This window comes from Haplochromis burtoni, unplaced genomic scaffold, assembly GCF_018398535.1.
Source record: "Haplochromis burtoni strain Fernald_Lab_line unplaced genomic scaffold, NCSU_Asbu1 Contig_765, whole genome shotgun sequence".
NCBI lineage: Eukaryota > Metazoa > Chordata > Actinopteri > Cichliformes > Cichlidae > Haplochromis > Haplochromis burtoni.
Window position 1 is genome coordinate 62821 of NW_024583126.1, and position 19024 is coordinate 81844.

General features: G+C 42.6%; 1 protein-coding gene across 1 annotated transcript; it reads right to left on the reverse strand.

Annotated features, from left to right (window-relative positions):
• Positions 1–3028: 3028 nt before the first annotated feature.
• On the reverse strand, positions 3029–7643 carry LOC121812727. Its single transcript, XM_042215573.1, has 3 exons — positions 4993–7643; positions 4005–4835; positions 3029–3419 (listed from the first exon to the last, which is right to left on the reverse strand). Exons 1-3 carry the CDS (start codon positions 6990–6992, stop codon positions 3029–3031), a joined length of 3222 nt encoding a protein of 1073 aa, XP_042071507.1. The 5' UTR covers positions 6993–7643.
• Positions 7644–19024: the final 11381 nt, after the last annotated feature.

The following is a 19024-nucleotide window of genomic DNA, read 5'->3' on the forward strand; positions in this document are numbered from 1 at the left end:
AGCTTGAACAAGTATTCTCAGGTCCATCAGCAGCCGTTTGCGCACAACACAAATTGTTGCCCAGACAGGAGGAGATCACACCATTCACCCCCCATCCAGGATTTAGCCCCTCAAACAAATTAAAGATGATTAATTAGTGAGGTCAGATGAAGCTTCATTGAGCACTGAAGCCTTTTCATCCAATTGGTTCACCCCACCGCCAAAGCTTCTAGCTTCATGGCTCTATAGGTGTCTAGCGTACCGGACGTAAAGTCCCACATTTATAATATGGTGTGCTTTTCCTGTATTTAAATTTGAGAGGTGTCGGTCCTTTTGCACACATGACTCTAAAATGATCTGAAGCATTAGTCAACACACATCGGAATGCTGAACAAACACCCACACGTAGCTATTCATTTGTATCTAGTACATACAGTGTAATGATATACTGACATGTGTCTAATTAGTTTTATACTGGCAGTATAAGCAACAGAATTTCATCTATTTTGATGATAATATGTGCTTAAATGGAAATATAGCAAATCATATATTAACTGTTACCAGGTGAGGAAATAGTGTTTGGCATCACCTGGTTTCATCGCTACCGTGCTCGGCTGTTTGTTGCTTATAATAGATAAAACAGGTTGACATGATTCTATGATGTGCAATAATCAAGCCGGACAGCTACCACAACCCGAAGCCGACACTCCCGTCCCCTGCCCCTATCTCATATGTTCCAATGTATTATCAGCTAAGGAAAAGACCTCTATGATCATTCACTAGAGCTTAATCTGACTGTTACTAAGCCACATTTTTAAGTGGTGCTGGAGAACATGGTTTACGGGTCTGCATCGCAGTGCTGTAGTGCCTAGATTTAACCTGCTGATCCAAAAACAAACTCTTATTCGAAACATCCCTTTCCTAACCACAATGCCTAAATCGGACTGAAGGAAGTGTAGGATCCCTCTCGAATCACCATGCTAACCCAGGATCTTATCACTACGTCAAATTATCCAGCAACATTAGAATTCTCTGAGGCATATAGAATGATAAAAAAACAAAACGCAACAATTAATATCCACGACACAACGCTAACTATGAATCTACTCCGTAAGGTTGTCAATGTGTTGATGTTTGATGATATTTTGTGTATATCATTCAGTAACATACGGAATGTATTTTTTATCTGATTGGCATTTGATGGTTCTACGTGGTGTCGTTGTGCTCCATCTATGCGCTGTCTGGTTGAGTGAAGTCTCATTGATCCCAAAAGCTCGTAGTGACTTAACCATAGTATGACGGTAGGTTGTGTTTATTCAACTAACTGCTACCGATGTCCCGTGCTTCTGCCCGTGACGGCGAAAAACAACTGGCTTCACCTTTGCTACAGTCCATAAGTCAATATACAGAACCGCTCCACCAGGAGCTCAGAGACAGGAGGTAAGACACAATAGAGACAATAGTTAATCATTGCACCCTCCCAAGTGTTATGAAAATCCTTCTAGCCGACTCCTCCCCCCACCAGCCCAGCCCACAAGACCTTCCCCCCCTGCCAATTTTTTGCACATGTTCTCTTCCAGAGAGAGCCCAAGACGCCACCAACAACACAAGCACATACGCTGTCAGGCTACATTTCACTGTGTGTCTATATATATTTTAGGTATAAAACTATGCAGTGACAAATAATAAGACCTTAAGACTTTAACCATTCTTCTGTAGAAATGACCTTGTTCGAAGAGGACACATATGATCAAAAAATGTTGCCATAGCGGCAGAGGTCCACGCCGGCCATCCCTCCATAATTACATTAGGCTCGGCTCCATTCCTCTCCCTGATCCTCTCATGCTTTTTCAACTCTCCTCACTTCTCACTAATCTGCCAAACTCTCCTCCAAACTGTCTATAAAAACCCACAAGCGTCTCATCGAGACACAACCCACATTTTTGACTCTGCAGATTCGGTGCGTGGGAACTTCCTATTCAGGAGTTTTGTATCGCTTAGTCCACTATTATCTCTCTGAACTAAGGTACGTTACACAAGAACCGAAAAAAGCTCAACTAACACATTTACACTACACCGGCAGCAATACTCGTGGTCTACTTGCCACTTAGACAGGGAACCCAGTACCAAAGTAATGGGGGTGTTCATACATAGCTTTCATTGGCACCCAGCTTCGAGCTCTTGCTGGACTACTGGACTATTAGGTGAAGAGGTGCTTGACCAGCTATGCAAAAGAGGGTAAATTGATATTATGTATTATGGGTGAAGTTATGAGCTAAGGAAATGATACTGTAAGTGTGTGGGTACAGTGGTGTGCTGTACGGGATGGACTACAACTGAGCGTAGTCTGCTTACGAATTTTCATGCTTTACTGTGGAACAACTGGGATTACAAATCTTGAATTTGCTCCACAAGCTAACTGGGTCCAATACTGCTCCGGTATCTATTGAATTTCTAAAGAATAAGAAAGCCAAATTTACCACGTACTTATTACTTATGATCATTAGTACAACGCTTTAATCTATGGCACGGCTGTACAACGTTCCATCAGCAAGCTTGTATGCTAACATGGTTGTTACATTGCACATAGCAAAACTCACTCAGAAAGCCCTTCAATGTGCTCATATATGAAAATCTACCCCCCCAATTTGCATGTGAGAGTGTCGGCACATCACGTGTGTATCGTAACAGCATGACTAAGACTTGACTTGTTCTTAGAATTACTCTGTGGAATAAGACAAAAGTCCGGAGAATCCTCTTCTATGGCCATTCCGTTCCTCTCTCCCAGCCCTTTGCCACACCTTTTGCCAGACAGGAGGAGACACCAACCCCCAGGTAACTCAAACAAAGAAAGATGTATTAATATAACATAAAACAGAACTTTGACCTTGCAAGGTTAATATGTGTGCACGCCATATAAACATTGGAAGGTGTGATGGAAAAATGAATACATTTAATAAAGAAACGATATTGAACAATAAATAGAATATTTTAAAGTAGTGACTGTAAATTAAACTAAAGTGAATCAACGGGTGGTGAGGTGTGGAGCTTACCATGTGTGGCATGCCATCACACACCTCCCCTCGCTGGAACAGCGAGAGAGATAGTCAGCAGTAAGGTTCTCCTTGCCTGGTACGTGGTGGACAGTGAATCGGAATGGCTGTAAGGCCAGGTACCAGCGGGTAATTCGCCCATTCGTGTCCTTCATCTGCTCAAGCCACTGTAGTGCTTTGTGATCAGTTTCCAAGGTGAAGTCTCTTCCCAGTAGATAGTAGCGGAAGGAGTCCAGGGCCCACTTGATCGCTAAGGTCTCCTTCTCTACTGTGGAATACCGAACTTCCCGTGGAAACAGTTTCCGGCTGATGTAAGCCACTGGATGGCGGCCGTTCCATGGTTTCCTGAAGGAGGACAGCTCCCAGGCCCCGATCTGAAGCATCAGTCTGTAATATGAACGGTTCATCAAAGTTGGGACTGTACAAAACCGGTTGCTTACTTAGTGACTGTTGTATGTCATGAAATGCTGCCACTGCCTCCTCTGTCCACTGGATGTAATTGGGATGGATCCATGCAAAGCTTTGCCTAAACCCTCCTCCTCAAGATTAGTCCAATGGATACTGCTGCATGCGTACCCGACCAAGCTTAGGTTCCATAGGAACTTGGCGTTGGGAGTAAGCGTGAACCGAACGCTTCACTGGGATGAAACGACGGTAGAAACCTGCCATGCCCAAAAAGGATCTCAGCTGCTTCCTTGTTTGGGGCAGGGGGGATGATTCCATGGCCTCATCTTCAAGTAAGCAGCAGCAAAGTCAGAGCAGTCATGTAATACCTGATCCATCAGCCGTTGGAAAGTTGCTGGAGCTCCATGTAGTCCAAATGGCAAGACTGTAAATTGGAAAAGCCCCCATGGTGTTCTGAATGCTGTGAACTCTCTGGACCGTTGAGTGAGTGGGACCTGCCAGTAACCCTACCACTATGTGTACGTCAGAGTTCAAGTAATGTCGGGTAGTCCATGATGGTTCAGGTACCTTGCTTTTCCCAGACGTTCAAGTAGATCATCAATTCTTGGTGTCGGGTAGGAGTCAAACATGGATATGGAGTTCAGGTACCTGAAATCAATGCAGAACCTCATACTCTCATCCTTTTTGGGTACCAAGACCACAGGGTTGCACCATTCACTCTTAGATCTTTCAATGATCCCTAGAGATAGCATCAAATCGATTTCCTTCTTCAATGAAGGCAGCAGACGTTCTGGGATCCTGTAACTTAATCGTCTCACAGAGGCACCTTCTCGTACCACAATATCATGTTCGACAATGTCAGTTCTCCCTGGATTCTCTTGAAAGACTGCTGATTTACACATTTCTCTCACCTGCTGCTGCTTGTCCTCTGGGAGATGGCTGAGATCATAATCCAGAGAGCCAGCAGGTGGTAGATATTGCTCATCTGCTTCATCTTCTTCAGGCACTCGCCGTATGAGCATTGCATCTGCCTTGTGTTCAATACGCTCCACCCACTCCTTCAGAAGGTTTATATGCAAGACCTTGCTGGAGCGCAACTGCCCTGGGGTGGACACCTCATATGTGGTGGGTCCCAGCTTCCTCATGACTTCAAATGGCCCCTGCCACTTTGCCAACAATTTGTTGTTGTCACTGGGGAGGAGCACGAGCACCTTTTGTCCTGGCTCAAACGCACGCTGACGAGCAGATTTATCATACCAAGACTTCTGCTGCTGCTGGGCCTCCACCATATGTGATTGAGCAAGTTCACTCATTTTCTCCAACCGTTCTCTCATCTGAATGACATAAGACAAAATGTTCTTGGAGTCCCTCCTCCACCTTGTCTCCCTCCCAGATCTCCTTTAACAGAGTTAGAGGGCCGCGAACCTCATAACCATACAGCAGTAAACCGGAGCTTGGATTCATAACAAAAGTAGAATGCACAAGATTCCGGCACCTACTGTTTAGAGAGAAAACACAGCAACTTATGGTGACAGACGACAGAAGTTCAGAGTACATTAATATATTATAAGCAAAGAGTAGATATGGCAGCCATTGATCCCAATCGTTACCACTGTCGTTGACAAACTTCCTGAGCATCTGTTTCAATGTCTGGTTAAACCGTTCTGTCAGCCCATCAGTTTGAGGGTGGTATGGTGAAGTTCTCAGACTCCGGATGCCCAACAACTGATAAACTTGCTTTAACAGAGTAGACATGAAGTTAGTGCCTTGATCAGTTAGTATTTCTCGTGGAAACCCAACTCTTGCAAAGAACTGCACTAAACAAAATGCAATGGGCTTGGCCTTTATAGATTTTAAAGGGAACACCTCAGGATATTTTGTGGCATAATCTGTTACAACAAGCATGTAACGATTTCCTGCTTTGCTCCTCTCAACAGGCCCTACAATATCCATTCCAAGACGCTCAAAAGGAGTGCCGATGACAGGGAGAGGTTGGAGTGGAGCTCTATGGGGGATTTTAGCAGATGTTATCTGACACTGTGGGCAACTTTTACAAAACTGAGCCACATCTTTGCTAAGACCAGGCCAGTAGAAATTATGTTTGATGCGAGCTGTGGTCTTGTGTTTACCAAGGTGGCCAGCCCATGGAATAGAATGCCCTAAGGTGAGAATGGCGTTTCTAACCTTCTGGGGAACCACCAGCTGCAGCACCGACCCCTGCTGACGATAGAGAATGTCATTTTGCAAGATGTACTCACTGTTAACCTGCTCCACTCCAGGTTCCTTTTCTTTGGCCTTCCGGAAAAGAAATATTAAAGATTGATCAGATTTTTGGAGTTCAGCAATTTCAGTTGGAATATTAAACCCTAGGGGTGACGGTGTTGGCTCAGCGTCTGTTAGTGTATCCACAGGTGAAAATTTGAATTTCTCCTGCCTTCTTTGTCTGCGGGTCTTCCGTGGCTTCACCACAGTTGTCTCAAACTCCTCATTAAAAAAAGGCAGGGCACTCAGGGTCTCAGAGTGGGTACTGACTTGCTTAGCCTGAGCTCTGGTAACAGCTACATTGCACTCCTCAGTCTGCTCAGACTCCAACAAATCAAAAAGCACAGGAAGGTCACGCCCTAACACGGCAGAGTAAGGCAAACTGTTCACAACACCCACATTCAGCAGATACATCTGGTCCTGAACTTTAATGTAGATGTCAGCTGTCGGATATCTTTTCTCATCTCCATGGACACAACAGATTGAAATTGTATCACTGGTGCGAACAATATTAGGTGGGGCAAAATCTGAGTGAATAAGAGACCGAGAACTGCCAGAGTCAAGAAGGGCATTGAGTAGAACCCCATTCACTTCAATCTGACTCATTTTGATGGATTTGTCACTCTCCTGCTCAGGATCAGCATTAGAACGAGGGGCAAAGCACATTTGCACCATTTTAGCAGAATTTCTTGGGCACATAGGTTTTGTATGGCCCTCTAATCCACAAAGATAACAAATGAGCTTCTTACCAGAGGCCTTTGGTGGTCTAGTGGTAGACTGAGAGGTCTTACTGGTGCTTGTATTTGCTGAATCCAGATGGTTTTGCTGAGGTATCTTCCGGGTGTCCCTCGATGCCTTCCATGCATTATGGCTCCATGCTTGCCCCTTCTTTCTGGCAGCAACAAAAACATCAGCTAACCGAGCCGCTTCCATTGCTGAACCAGGGTTGTGTTCTCTGATCCAAACCTGAAGCTCAGGAGATAACATTCTGAGAAACTGCTCCAAGATTATAGTTTCACCAATGTCATGAATAGTTTTACCCTTTGGCTGGATCCATTTCCCATAAAGCTCCTTCAGTCTCGCATATAGCTCACGAGGGCTTTCATCTGGTTGAACGTCCAGGGATCTGAATCTTTGCCTATATGTTTCAGGGTTAATGTCATATTTTGACAGAATAGCTGATTTCACTTTATCATAGTCTAATGAATCATCAATGTCCATGTGAACATAGGCACCTCTAGCTTTACCAGTAAGCAGGGTATCAAATGAAAAACCCAATCTGATTTCTGCCATCGATAAGCTGTAGCCATACGTTCAAATGTGATCAGGAAATGTTCAATATCATCAGCTTCAGTTAATCTTTCCAATCTGCCCTCTATTTGTAGGGGAAACTGAAATGCTGGTGAAATGGCTGGATTGGAATTAGTCATAACTGGTTCAGCCTGGGCCTGCTGAACAGAGGAAGAAGGATGAATATCAAACTCTAATGATTCAGAGCGAGCTTCTGCAGAATCTGATGGTGATGTTCTGACTTGGATTTCTGACTGCAGAAGTCTAAACTGATGTTGAAAGGCTTTAAATCGCTGTTCTTGTCGTGCATTTAACTCACTCTGTTTTGCATCCCGGCATTCCTGTTGTTCCATGTGAGCATGTAGCATATTGACTAGATCAGACAAAGTAGGCTCCTTTTCCACTCTCTCCACAACTTCAGTGACTCCTGAGGCTCCATTTTCCTCCTCTTCGCAGGTTTGCTGAGCAGATCCCTTTTTCTTTTCATTCTTGCCACCACGATGCATTCTTCTTCCTCATGGGGAAAAACAGAAGAAGGAAAAAAGAGAAAAAAAACCTGTGTCCAATACTGGATGATCCCACTGCTGCCACCAATTGTCAGGGACCAAGCAGTAAAGCATAAAGGACACAGGTTGTTTTAATTCAAAAAACGGGTTTTATAGTGATGGGACGTTCTGTATCGAGGCTTCGGAGCGTGTGTCGAGTAATGGAGGGGGCGTTTCCGCGAAGCGCGTATCGAGGCTTGCTTCATTTATGGGAGGAGCTGAAAATGATGACGTCCGAAGCCTCGCTGCCCGGCTGTACCACGTGACTGGTTCATGAAGTGGTTCGAACTTTGCCGCGAGATATGACAGCGATATAAACCCCTCAGACTTCATTCAAAAATGTGGGTGTTTGATGGAGAGTTGCGGTTAGTGAGAGTTTGGAGACCGTTTGGAGGTTTATGAGAGTGAGGAGAGAAAGTCAGGAGAGAATGGAGCCAGCTAAGAAGAGGAGGATGTCCTCCCCTGTGTGGGAACATTTTGATCTTATTCCTCCCAACAAGGTATGTAAATTTCTACAGAAGATGTATTTTCATGATACTGATGGTGCAATACAATTTATGTTGAGCCGTCTTGACTTTTGTACAAGGTGAAGTGTTTGCTATGTGCCAGGGAGCTGGGATATAACAACAACAACAACACCTCATCCATGCTTAGGCACTACAGAGCTTTGCATGAGAATAAGGGGAACACCGATTGTGGAGCAAGACCAGGTGAGCCATCAAATGCAATGATAATATAGCATGCAGTAATGTTACTAAATGATATAACAATATTATACAACTGTTATAAGTTACGTGTGTGATATTTATATTTGTGCTTTATCTTTATTGTCTTTCCTCAGGAGAACAATCTCAAATAGATGAAGACCTGGTCAGCATGGTGATTGAGGACTCCCAGCCATTTAGCATTGTGGAGGACAAAGGATTCAAAAGATTTGTTAAATCATTAAATCCTAGCTATGTTCTCCCCACTAAAAAGGTCATAAAAGCAGTGAAAATTTAGTTTTTACAGAATAAAATGTGAACAGGCAGGACTGAGGCTCAAAGCCTCAGTGTGTAGCTGTCCATACCTCAACGTTACAAAAGCACAACTACTGTCCACACCCCAACCACACCTCACCTCACAGTAAATGATCATTTCCATTTCAAGCATTTCCAAATAATCATTTCCCATACTGCCACTATAAATATCCACAGTATACTGCCATCACTACAATATACATATTTTACACACTCCTTTTGTTGTTGACATTTACAGGCTGTGTGCAAAATGCCACACTCTTCAAATTCATGCCAGCTATTATTTTTACGTCCAGTAGGTGTCCTGCTAGAGCAAATGAAGCTTCATGAAGCTTCGCGTTGGGGTGAACCAATTGGATGAAAAGCTTCAGTGCTTCATGGGGCTTCATCTGCCCATCACTAAGTTTTATTGACCCAAAAATATGAAAATATATTTAACAAAGCCAAAACTTAAACAGGCAGACCAATAAAAGAGGTCAACTCAATAGACTAAACTCAAGATAATAATTAACAGAACCTCAAACAAACATATGACAAACTGACCTGCTGAAATGACACACAGGGGGACTTAAATACTGGTTTAGCTAAACCAAATGACACACACGGGGGAAAACAAGATGGCTGCCATATAACCAACTAATACAAAACATTTAAACAAACATGAAACACCCCCCAGGCAATGAAGCATGTGGTGCAATCCAATTAGGCTGTCAGCAGTACTTCAGGTCTCCCAGCCCTTTGCCACACCTTTTGCCAGACAGGAGGAGACACCAACCCCCAGGTAACTCAAACAAAGAAAGATGTATTAATATAACATAAAACAGAACTTTGACCTTGCAAGGTTAATATGTGTGCACGCCATATAAACATTGGAAGGTGTGATGGAAAAATGAATACATTTAATAAAGAAACGATATTGAACAATAAATAGAATATTTTAAAGTAGTGACTGTAAATTAAACTAAAGTGAATCAACGGTAAATTCCTAAGTTAATTTGTAAATTTTTGTAGTAAACTGTAAATTGTAAATATTGTAAAACTTTTCTTCTGTCATTTAATGGTCGGGCATTGTACAGCTACAAGCATTTCACCCCCATGTCATACTGTGTATGGTTGTGTGTGTGTGTGACAAATAAAATTTGAATTTGAATTTGAGATGTGAGGGAGTACGTGTCTGTCTGCACCGTTTGCGCCCGCAATAAATTATCCACTAAGCACCCAGCGGACCTGCTCCACCCGCTTAGCACGCCTCATCGGCCTTGGTCTCATATTTCATTAGATTTCGTTACAGGTCTTCTTCGTTCCTCGGGAAAGAGCGTCATCCTCACCATCATCGACAGATTCTCTAAAGCCGCTCACTTCGTTCCGCTAACAAAACTACCCTCTGCCTCTGACACAGCCCAAGCCCTGATTGAGAATGTTTTCCGGCTCCATGGTATTCCCCTTGACATTGTCTCAGACCGAGGCCCACAGTTTACTTCACAAGTATGAAGGACCTTTTGTTCCATTCTGGGCGCGAGAGTTAGTTTAAGCTTGGGTTTCCATCCGCAATCTAATGGCCAGACTGAGCGGCTTAACCAGGAGCTTGAGGCTGCGCTACGATGCGTAGCGTCCCAAAACCGCACCCCCTGGGTCACCTATTTACCCTGGGTGGAATACGCACATAACTCACTTACCTCGTCTGCCACTGGTTTGTCCCCGTTCGAAGCTTCCCTCAGTTATCAGCCTCCACTTTTCCCTGAGAATGAACTCGATCTTGCAGTCCCCTCCACACGGCATCATCTCTGGCGCTGCCAGCGGGTCTGGCTCAGGGTCCGCCAAGCTCTCCTGCGGACGAAGGAACAGCACACATGCCATGCCAACCACCCCCGCCCAGAAGGTCTGGCTAGCTGCCAAAAACATTCCGCTGCGTGTGTCATCCCGGAAACTAGCCCCCCCGCTTCATCAACCCGTATGAAGTTGATGCGGTTGTTAACCCGGCGGCAGTTCGGCTTAAACTCCCTGTTTCCTGCCGCATACATCCCACGTTCCACGTTTCCCAGATCAAACCTGTTCGTCACAGCCCATTGTGCCCTCCGTCTGAGCCTCCTCCTCCCGCCCGGCTTATCGATGGCCACCCAGCCTATACGGTCCGGTGGATCGTGGATGTGTGCCGGCGCGGGCGGGGCTGGCAGTACCTGGTGGACTGGGAGGGGTACGGTCCTGAGGACCGCCTCTGGGTTCCACGGTCCTTCATTCTGGATCCATCCCTCGTCGCTGACTTCCATGCTTCTCTCCGCAGGCCGCAGTCCGGTCGGTCGCCAGGGGTCGACCCTTGAGGGGGGGGGACTCTATCATGGTCCATGGTCCTGTGTGTGTATGTGGAAGGTGTGATGCTCGGGTAGCCACACCCCCAGGCTGGGCCATCACCGGCACACCTGCTCTCCATCGGGGTGATTGCCTGAAGAGCTACTTAACCCGGCGCTGACGGATGCTCCACGCCAGTCCGTTAATCACCTCTCTGTGGTTTCGATCTAGCGTTCAGCGTCTGCCACCTGCCTGTCCTCCTGCTCAATTGGATCACCCAGTGCATCATCTGGCCCATTCACTATCTCCACGGATTCCCTTCTCACGGACTTCCCTCCCGAGCTCCCACGGTCCCGCTCTAATCGTAAGCCAACTAGTTTAACTCAGTCTTGATGTGTTTCCCCCGCTTCCGGGCTCCCTAATGATCTTCTCCCCTTTCTGTTGCATCCTCCCACGGTCCCGATTCCGGCTTCCTCGCCTCATTGTTTCCTCGGGTTTTTTAGTTCCTCGTTTTTGCTCCTCTGGTTTTCCCGGGTCCGCCTTTTGTTGTTATAATAAAGTGTCATTTTCTGCTAGTGCTTGAGTCTGCGTCTGGACCCTTTTGTGCACGCGCGCCGCGGCGCATGACAGAAATCAATAAATGATTTGAATAGTGGTGGGACTATTTTTAGAGGTCGAATGTGAGAAAACACGTCAAATACATAAGGTACAGAGGTGTTTTTTTGTTTTTTTTTTAATTAATGGAGCTTTCACAATACTACACTTAAGCAGCTTCAGTGGTGGTAATTACAAAAAAATGTCAAGGTAGTGTGAGAGTATAAACATAAAGCAGGGAAAGCGATTGGGATAACGGAACAAATATGTCATGGGTAAACTGCTGATGCAGGGACTGCGGGCTAAGGGAGAAGAATAGATTTTGGAGGAAGAGCATTCTAAAGCCTCATCAGAGAAAGCTGGTTGTTGACTGGACTTCCTGAAACAAACCGGAGTACGCAGGTGGATGGAAAAGAGAGACACAACTGACACATGGCCCAGCTGTTGTAGCTTGAAGGCACAGGAGAACTGCATGAGCTGATGACCCTTCTGTGTCAACTGCACACTGCCTACCTCTACCTGTGCATGAGGTTGGCAGCTGAACTACCGTTCACATGCATGTCGTATCCACACAGAGTGGGGAAAAAATGCCCCTCACCAAATGTTCTGTTTAACTTGTTAATTTACATAATTATAGCCCACAGTGGGTTTGTAGTACGTCTGTATAATCCACATGTAACTTTCACTGAACTTTTAAAGATTTCTGAAATCAGATTCATTATTAAAGGAGTAATTTAAGCTACACTTTTACATTTCCATATCATAAATACATAATTATATTATCAATAATGCTGGTTTCAAGACAATATGAAGATTAACAGTTCCTTTTTCTTCTTGCTGAGAACAGCATACATTTAGATAAGGTAAGAAGATGACAAAACACAAAATACAAGGTAGTCAACACAAATTTATGTGTGGGAAAGCAAATGCTACAATCTTGCAAGCAATAGAGAGCTGGAGTCTATCTCAGATGACACCAATCTACGATCACAAAGTCTGCGCAGACCTAGGAAATATGAAGTATTATTACATGTAGTTCTCATCTGCTTCACACAATAGCTGAGTATAATGTTTTACAATAGCAAACAGAGTTTAAGGTCATTTAATCAGTGCACCTATGTATGCATGCACGAGAATGAGCATCTTTGCAAATAGTTTAATTGCCAAGTACTTTGTGACATATAAATAATGGAGTAACAGTCTTTTTGGTGAATCTTTTGCCTCATAGGTGGACTCTATGATCTTGGACTCCACAACAATCCTTGTTCCACTACCCACCCTTGCCAGCTGCAGTCCTCCCCCAAAGTTAAATGTAGTCTCTCGGGCCATTGAAGACTCCAAAGAAACATAACTTGTCACCCAGAAGGGAAAGAAGAAATATGAAGGGATGAGGATAGCTGGTTAGTGGCAGATCGTAGCTCAGGGCTAAGTTCAAAATACATGTGTTGATGGCATTAACACTACCTAGTGTGTTAAAATGTAATGCCTTGGCCATGACCAACAACTTATAAGTGCTTCTCCCAACTAGCAGTGGAACTTATGATTGGCTTCCAATGTTGCAGTGTTTCTGACTAATCATTGTATAATATAATTATATAGTCTATAGACTATGAGGGAGACACAAATGTCAACACAGACTTCTTTGGTATTTTTTGAAATGCAGTTGCCATATGATAGCATTGTTGACCTATTTCGATATATTCAGTTACTCGTCCTGATCATCATTGTTGTGATGATATATGCTAGCAGATAGGCTAGCAGCAGCACATTGGCAAGTTTTATCTGACAGGATATTTCAGTTATTTAAGGTACTGTGTAGTTGTTAGCATAATTTGCAATGTGCTGAGTAATGCTCAAGAATAACTATTTTGAGATAAGGAAGTATAAAAGCCCACAAAACTCTATACTAAGAGGTAGGTTTCACTGCATAGGGACCTTTTATCGGTCCCTATGTGGTTTGGCTTACTACTTGGTTAGGTTTTGGAAAATATCACTATTAGTGTTAAATACGTTGTCGACTCTTTGGTTTTCATTGTTAACATGGATGTCTGCCAATCAGTATACCGACCTAGTTCTACTATTAAAGAAACTGGCAACAATTTTGATTACTTTGTGTTACAAATGACTGCGTGGCTATGTATTTATAGTTTTTTTTTTCTTCTTTGTGCACTTTTTTCCTTTTCAGAAGTAGAAGCTGATTTAAAAAGAGTTGTTGTTGTTGGTCACATTAACACATCCTCCTTAGGGTACCCTTAAGGGCAGGGTCAGCGCTATATTGTGGTGTATACAAGGATGCTGTTTTCATGCTATTTTGCATCATGACCTTGTGTCAGTGCAGCCTTGAGTAATCTTGACAGCTCTGCCAAAGGCTGTTGCATATCAGTGCACTGTTTGTTGGGGGGAAACCTTACATCAAAGTCCAGGCCAGTTTATTTCTTTTGTCTGTTTTTTTTTTTTCAGCCATTAACATTGTTTAATGAAAAAAACAAAAATCTGATTTTTTTTATACATGCATACTAATCTAAAACATGGGCATATGTGTGCATTCTTACAAGATTCTATTAAATGCTTAAAGGTTGTTTGATATGAATAATACATGACAAAGATTCCCCCTCAGGATGTTATGGAAATTTTAATCAAGGAAATGTATGAGGAGCGTGAAAAACATTTGTGTCCCCTTTGTCTCTATGTGTGGATTATAAAGTTATCATGATTGGGAACGAGGCTATAGATTACCAACAAAGTAAACACAGTGACAGTGATATCTCACCTCTCTGGTGTGATTAAGCAGTCCCCTTTTGGTAGAGATTGCAAAGTGCGTACATAATTGTGATTCAAAGAATTATGCATATTTTATGGCCTGTTGACAAAATTGAGGCTTGGAGGCCGGAATGGTATAAAGGCCTGTTTCTGCACGGTACCCACATCTACTCACAAGTATGGAGGGGATAGAGTCATTGGTTAGTCTGTTACAGTGATTAATCAACTGCCGCTGATTAAACCAAAGAACTATTTGTGTATGTTAGTGGTTTCTTTAAAGCAACAGTGTATATATTTATTTATTTATTGATGGTGCAATCTGAAATCCAGTTGCACAATAATTTTGGTGTTACAGACTGGCTTTGGTCCAGTCCCATCCCCAAAAGATGTTCCCATTGTGCTGAATTTTTGCAATACTTGTATACACTACTGTGCAGAACTGTGTAAAAATCTCGAGTCACCGCTTATTTCTTTATATTTTGCTTCCCGGGAGCCAGCCTTTCTTCTAATCTCTTATCCACTCTAATAAGTGGTCTTGAATAGTAGCTCTCCAGGCTATCTAAAGGTCTAATATCTCATAGTTTGTGTTTCCTTAAAAAAAAAAGTTATAGGATAAGAGTAAATAAAATCTGTTTACAGCAGATGAACAGTAGCTGTAAAGTTACAGTAAAGTTATGTTGTTAAGTCAATAGTAAATAGTAAAAACAATATGCAAAAAACCCTCTGGCAATCGGTTTTGTAGAGTGATGAATAGATTAATCTAAACTTAAATTTTTAAGTTTAGGTTTTCAAGTCATCCTCAATAGGTCAGTACAGAGGTACACTAGTGAGTGCCTACAACCATCTGTAAATCATGGTGGAGGCTCTGTCATGGCTTGGGCGATCAATTTTTGAGTAATGTTGGGGAGCTTGTCAAAATTGATGGAATTATGAATGCAAAAATATACTATTACAGATTTTCATCCAGGAAGGAGTACCATGTGGAAAGCATCTTACTGGCAATGGCCTCATTTTGTTTTTGGTATGACAGTTTCCCAAACATACTGACAATGAAGTAAAAGCATACCCAGATAGAAAAACACACAAAGGTACAACTATTAATTGTGGATTAGCCTCCCCAGAGCCCAGACCACAGCATTATTGAAGCTGTGCTGCATCATGTTGTAAGAGAATGGAACACAAGGCAGCCAACTTTCCAAGACAAGCTTTGAATGTCCATCAAGTTGCATGGAGTATTGCTGAAGGCTACTTAAAGAAATGGCAAGAAAGCTTGCCTAAGAGAGTTCAGGCTATGTTAATGGATAAAATTGGTAAATGCAGATCGAGCTGTGATTGGTTTTGGCTTATATATTGTTTTTTCCATGGGAGCTTGCACATGTTTCAAAGAAATCAGTACACCTATCTCCAATTTTCCATATAAAGTATAAAGAAATAAAGAACAGCACAACACACAATACTGTAACTAAATTATTTCATTACCAAGCGGCATCGCGTAACCACCTACAGTAACAAGTCATTTTCAATCAGCTGAAACTAACTAGCTAATAATAGCTTGATGCATCTGCAAATAACAGTAACAAGCATGACTGAGGACGACACTGACCAGGGATAAGTGGATGATGGAGATAGATGTCTACCTCAGTGATTTAGGAGCATATGGGCCTGCACTTTCCTGTCAGACTTTGGGAGGTTCTTCTTTATGTCTTATCGGAAGTAGAACAGATCTTGTACTGCTTCATAAAAGAAATAAACTATGACAGAGAGCTGTACATCAGTGCTTTCATTTATGTGCAGTTGCAGATATTTCCAGAAATGCAATCACCGTTACAAATTGTAAAATGAGATGAGCCCTTCTGTCAAAGTTGGTTGCCATTCAGTCCTTATGCTCTTTTTGTATAGTGAGCCCAAACTTTTGAAGATGGAAAAAGAAAGTCTACCGAGCACCCAGAACAGAATAGCTAAAAAGTGTCAATTTCTATTCTCGCAACATATTCTCATCTCTATTCATGGTACAATGTAAGTGACATGAACTTGATAATAAGATACTTCAAAGACAAAGCCTTGTTAGAGATATGGATTTCCCATAAAAGCCAGAAATAGAATATTAACAGGAAGTCAGAATGATATCATAAAATAGCTTGATATCTACATTTCTGTGCATCTACAGTCTTGAGACAAATGGGAAATATGTGCGGTGATTTATTGAAATATGTACATAAATACATGGATATACAGTACTGAAAACATAAAACAGAGCACCTTGATTATCCAATACAGCCCGAACTCATATAGGCAAGCTTTCTGGTAATTTCTTTAAGTAGTCTTCAGGAATAGTTCTCCAGGCTTCTTGAAGGATATTAAAAGCTCCTCTTTGGATGTTGGCTGCCTTTTGTTCTGTTCTCTGTCAACATGATCCCACACTGCTTCAATGATGTTTAGGTCCCGGCTCTGGTTAGGATCATCCATGAACTATAATGTTCCATTATGTGTTTTTCTATTCAGGTATGCTTTTACTGGAAAAACAATGATGTTTTTGGGATCATTGTCATGCTGAAAAATAAAGCCTTCGCCAACCAGAGGCATATGGTATTACATGGTGAATCAAAATCTGACAGTATTTCTTTATACATAATTTTAACAATTTCAACAAGACATGTAACCACAAACAATGACAGTTCCTCCACCATGTTTTAGAGATGGCTGTAGACACTCACTGTGTACCTTTCACCTGTGCCAGGTGCAAGGTCTCTCCAGGGGGTGGATTTTTATGATTTCTTAGGGCAGAGGTTCCCAAAGTGGGTGGGTGGGGGCGCAGAGCCATTGCAAGGGAGGCGCGGTATGAATAAAAAAACAAACAAAAAAAAAATGCTTGGATACTGCTAGCATAATGGACAGGTTTCTGACGGGGCTCCCACAAAAAATGCAAACACAAACACAAATGCAAAGCAAAAGATGAAGCATTGCCAAATATGTTTCCGAACCAACTTCCTTCCAAGTCAAATACTAGAAAATATGGTGAAGCATATCTTCCCTTTGGCTTCACCTACACAAGCACCAAGGTAGATCTTCCCTACAGAATAGGTTTTATCCAATACCGGTGCCAAACCGGTACTTTTGAAACGGTGCAAGTGCTTAAACGGTGCTCAAACCGGTGCTTAAAGAATGGAAAACACAAACTTTGTCCAAAAACCTTTCATGTTTAGCTGTTTTTTGGTAAAAAGATAACAATGTTAGCCTTTTCTGCAGCTATAGGGAATATATGGTATCACTCTTGGCTGGAAGCAGTGCTTAAACAATGGAAAAAACACAAACTTTGTCCAAAAACCTCTCATGTTTAGCTGTTTTCCACTTTTTCTTTGGTCATTTTAGCCTTTTTAGCCAGGGTGAAGGGAATATCTGCCATCAAACAAGAAGACACCCGCATATAACTACGACAGTGTTTGCTAGTTCACCTTACATGCATTAATTTAATAACGTGGTTAACCTAAAATTACACACAAACAACATTAAGCTACTCACCCAGAGAAGAACGGCTGCTGCTGCCATCATCATCCGTCATCATTTCTGCTACACTGGCAGGGCTAGGGGCCAGGACTCTCCTCTTCAGGTTCTTGGGGGATGTTGCTAACTACGGGTCCGATAACAGGCACCACACCCGCAGTAGATGTGCTCGGTGTGAGGTCTTGCAGCAAGCTATCAAATACGGTGCATTTCTCGGCTTTTAAAAAAACCCGCTATGCATCTTCAGGTGTTTCACCACATTTGAGGTGTTACCTCCTTTGCACAGTATCACTTAAAGCACTTGTTGCAGGCTGCTGAGTTTGCATCTTTTGCTGTGAAGTACAGCCAGACGTTTGACCGCTTCGCCTTGGGCATTTTTAATCTGTAGCTCTGCTCTAAAAGAACGTACATACCTGTGCCTGCCTACTGTCCTTGGAAAGGGAAAATGATTGGCTAGAATCTAAAGTGTATCACAGCTCAGGGAAAAAAAGCACCGAAATGTGCGCTGCTTTTCGGTCTGGTTACTACCATTTATGTCAGAACCATAATGCCATAATGGCACCGGATACCGGTACCCATCCCTAGTCGGGAGCACACACTGGAATGTCCGAAGCACGGACAAACATTCTTGATTCCTGACATTTTGGAGATGTTAGCTCTTTATACAGTGAAGTTACAGTGGGACTCATTTTTCACAGAGAGGCATTTTGTGAAAAATGGATTTATAGCAATGTTGAATATTATTACACAGGAAAAAAATACAACTACGTAAAATAATTACACCATGACGCCTCCGTCTTTCTAAATGGAGCGACAGTAACTGTGTGTGTATATTTAAGGGTGTAAAACCTTCAGATTTTAAGATTAACAGTAACAGTATTTTGTCTCTATCTGCCATTGTAGAAATTAATCTCATGTAAACAATAACGTGGTGCACAGCGTGACGTGAAAAAAGGCACATACCTTTGACGTTGCAGAACGACCTCCGTTTTCCTCGTCCACACGTAAACGCAAAAACTAAGTTTTACAAAGATTTTCTTGAAAATAAAGGGGGCCAAGCCACAAAAGTTTGGGAACCACTTTCTTAGGGGGCATGTTTTTGAGGTACTGTTCATTTGGTTGTTCACTCTTTTTAGACCTGCCACATCTTCTTTTGTGCCCCACTTGATCCATTTCTTTGATGTTTCTTAGGAAAATGGTCTAAGATACTGTACAAGGACTGGAAAGAAAACAAGTAAATAATCAGCCACAGAAAAATTTGAAAGACCTCAGAAAGTCTGGAATAATATTGCTCAAGACCAACTTAAAGAGTACAAAGTTGTGGCTCCTT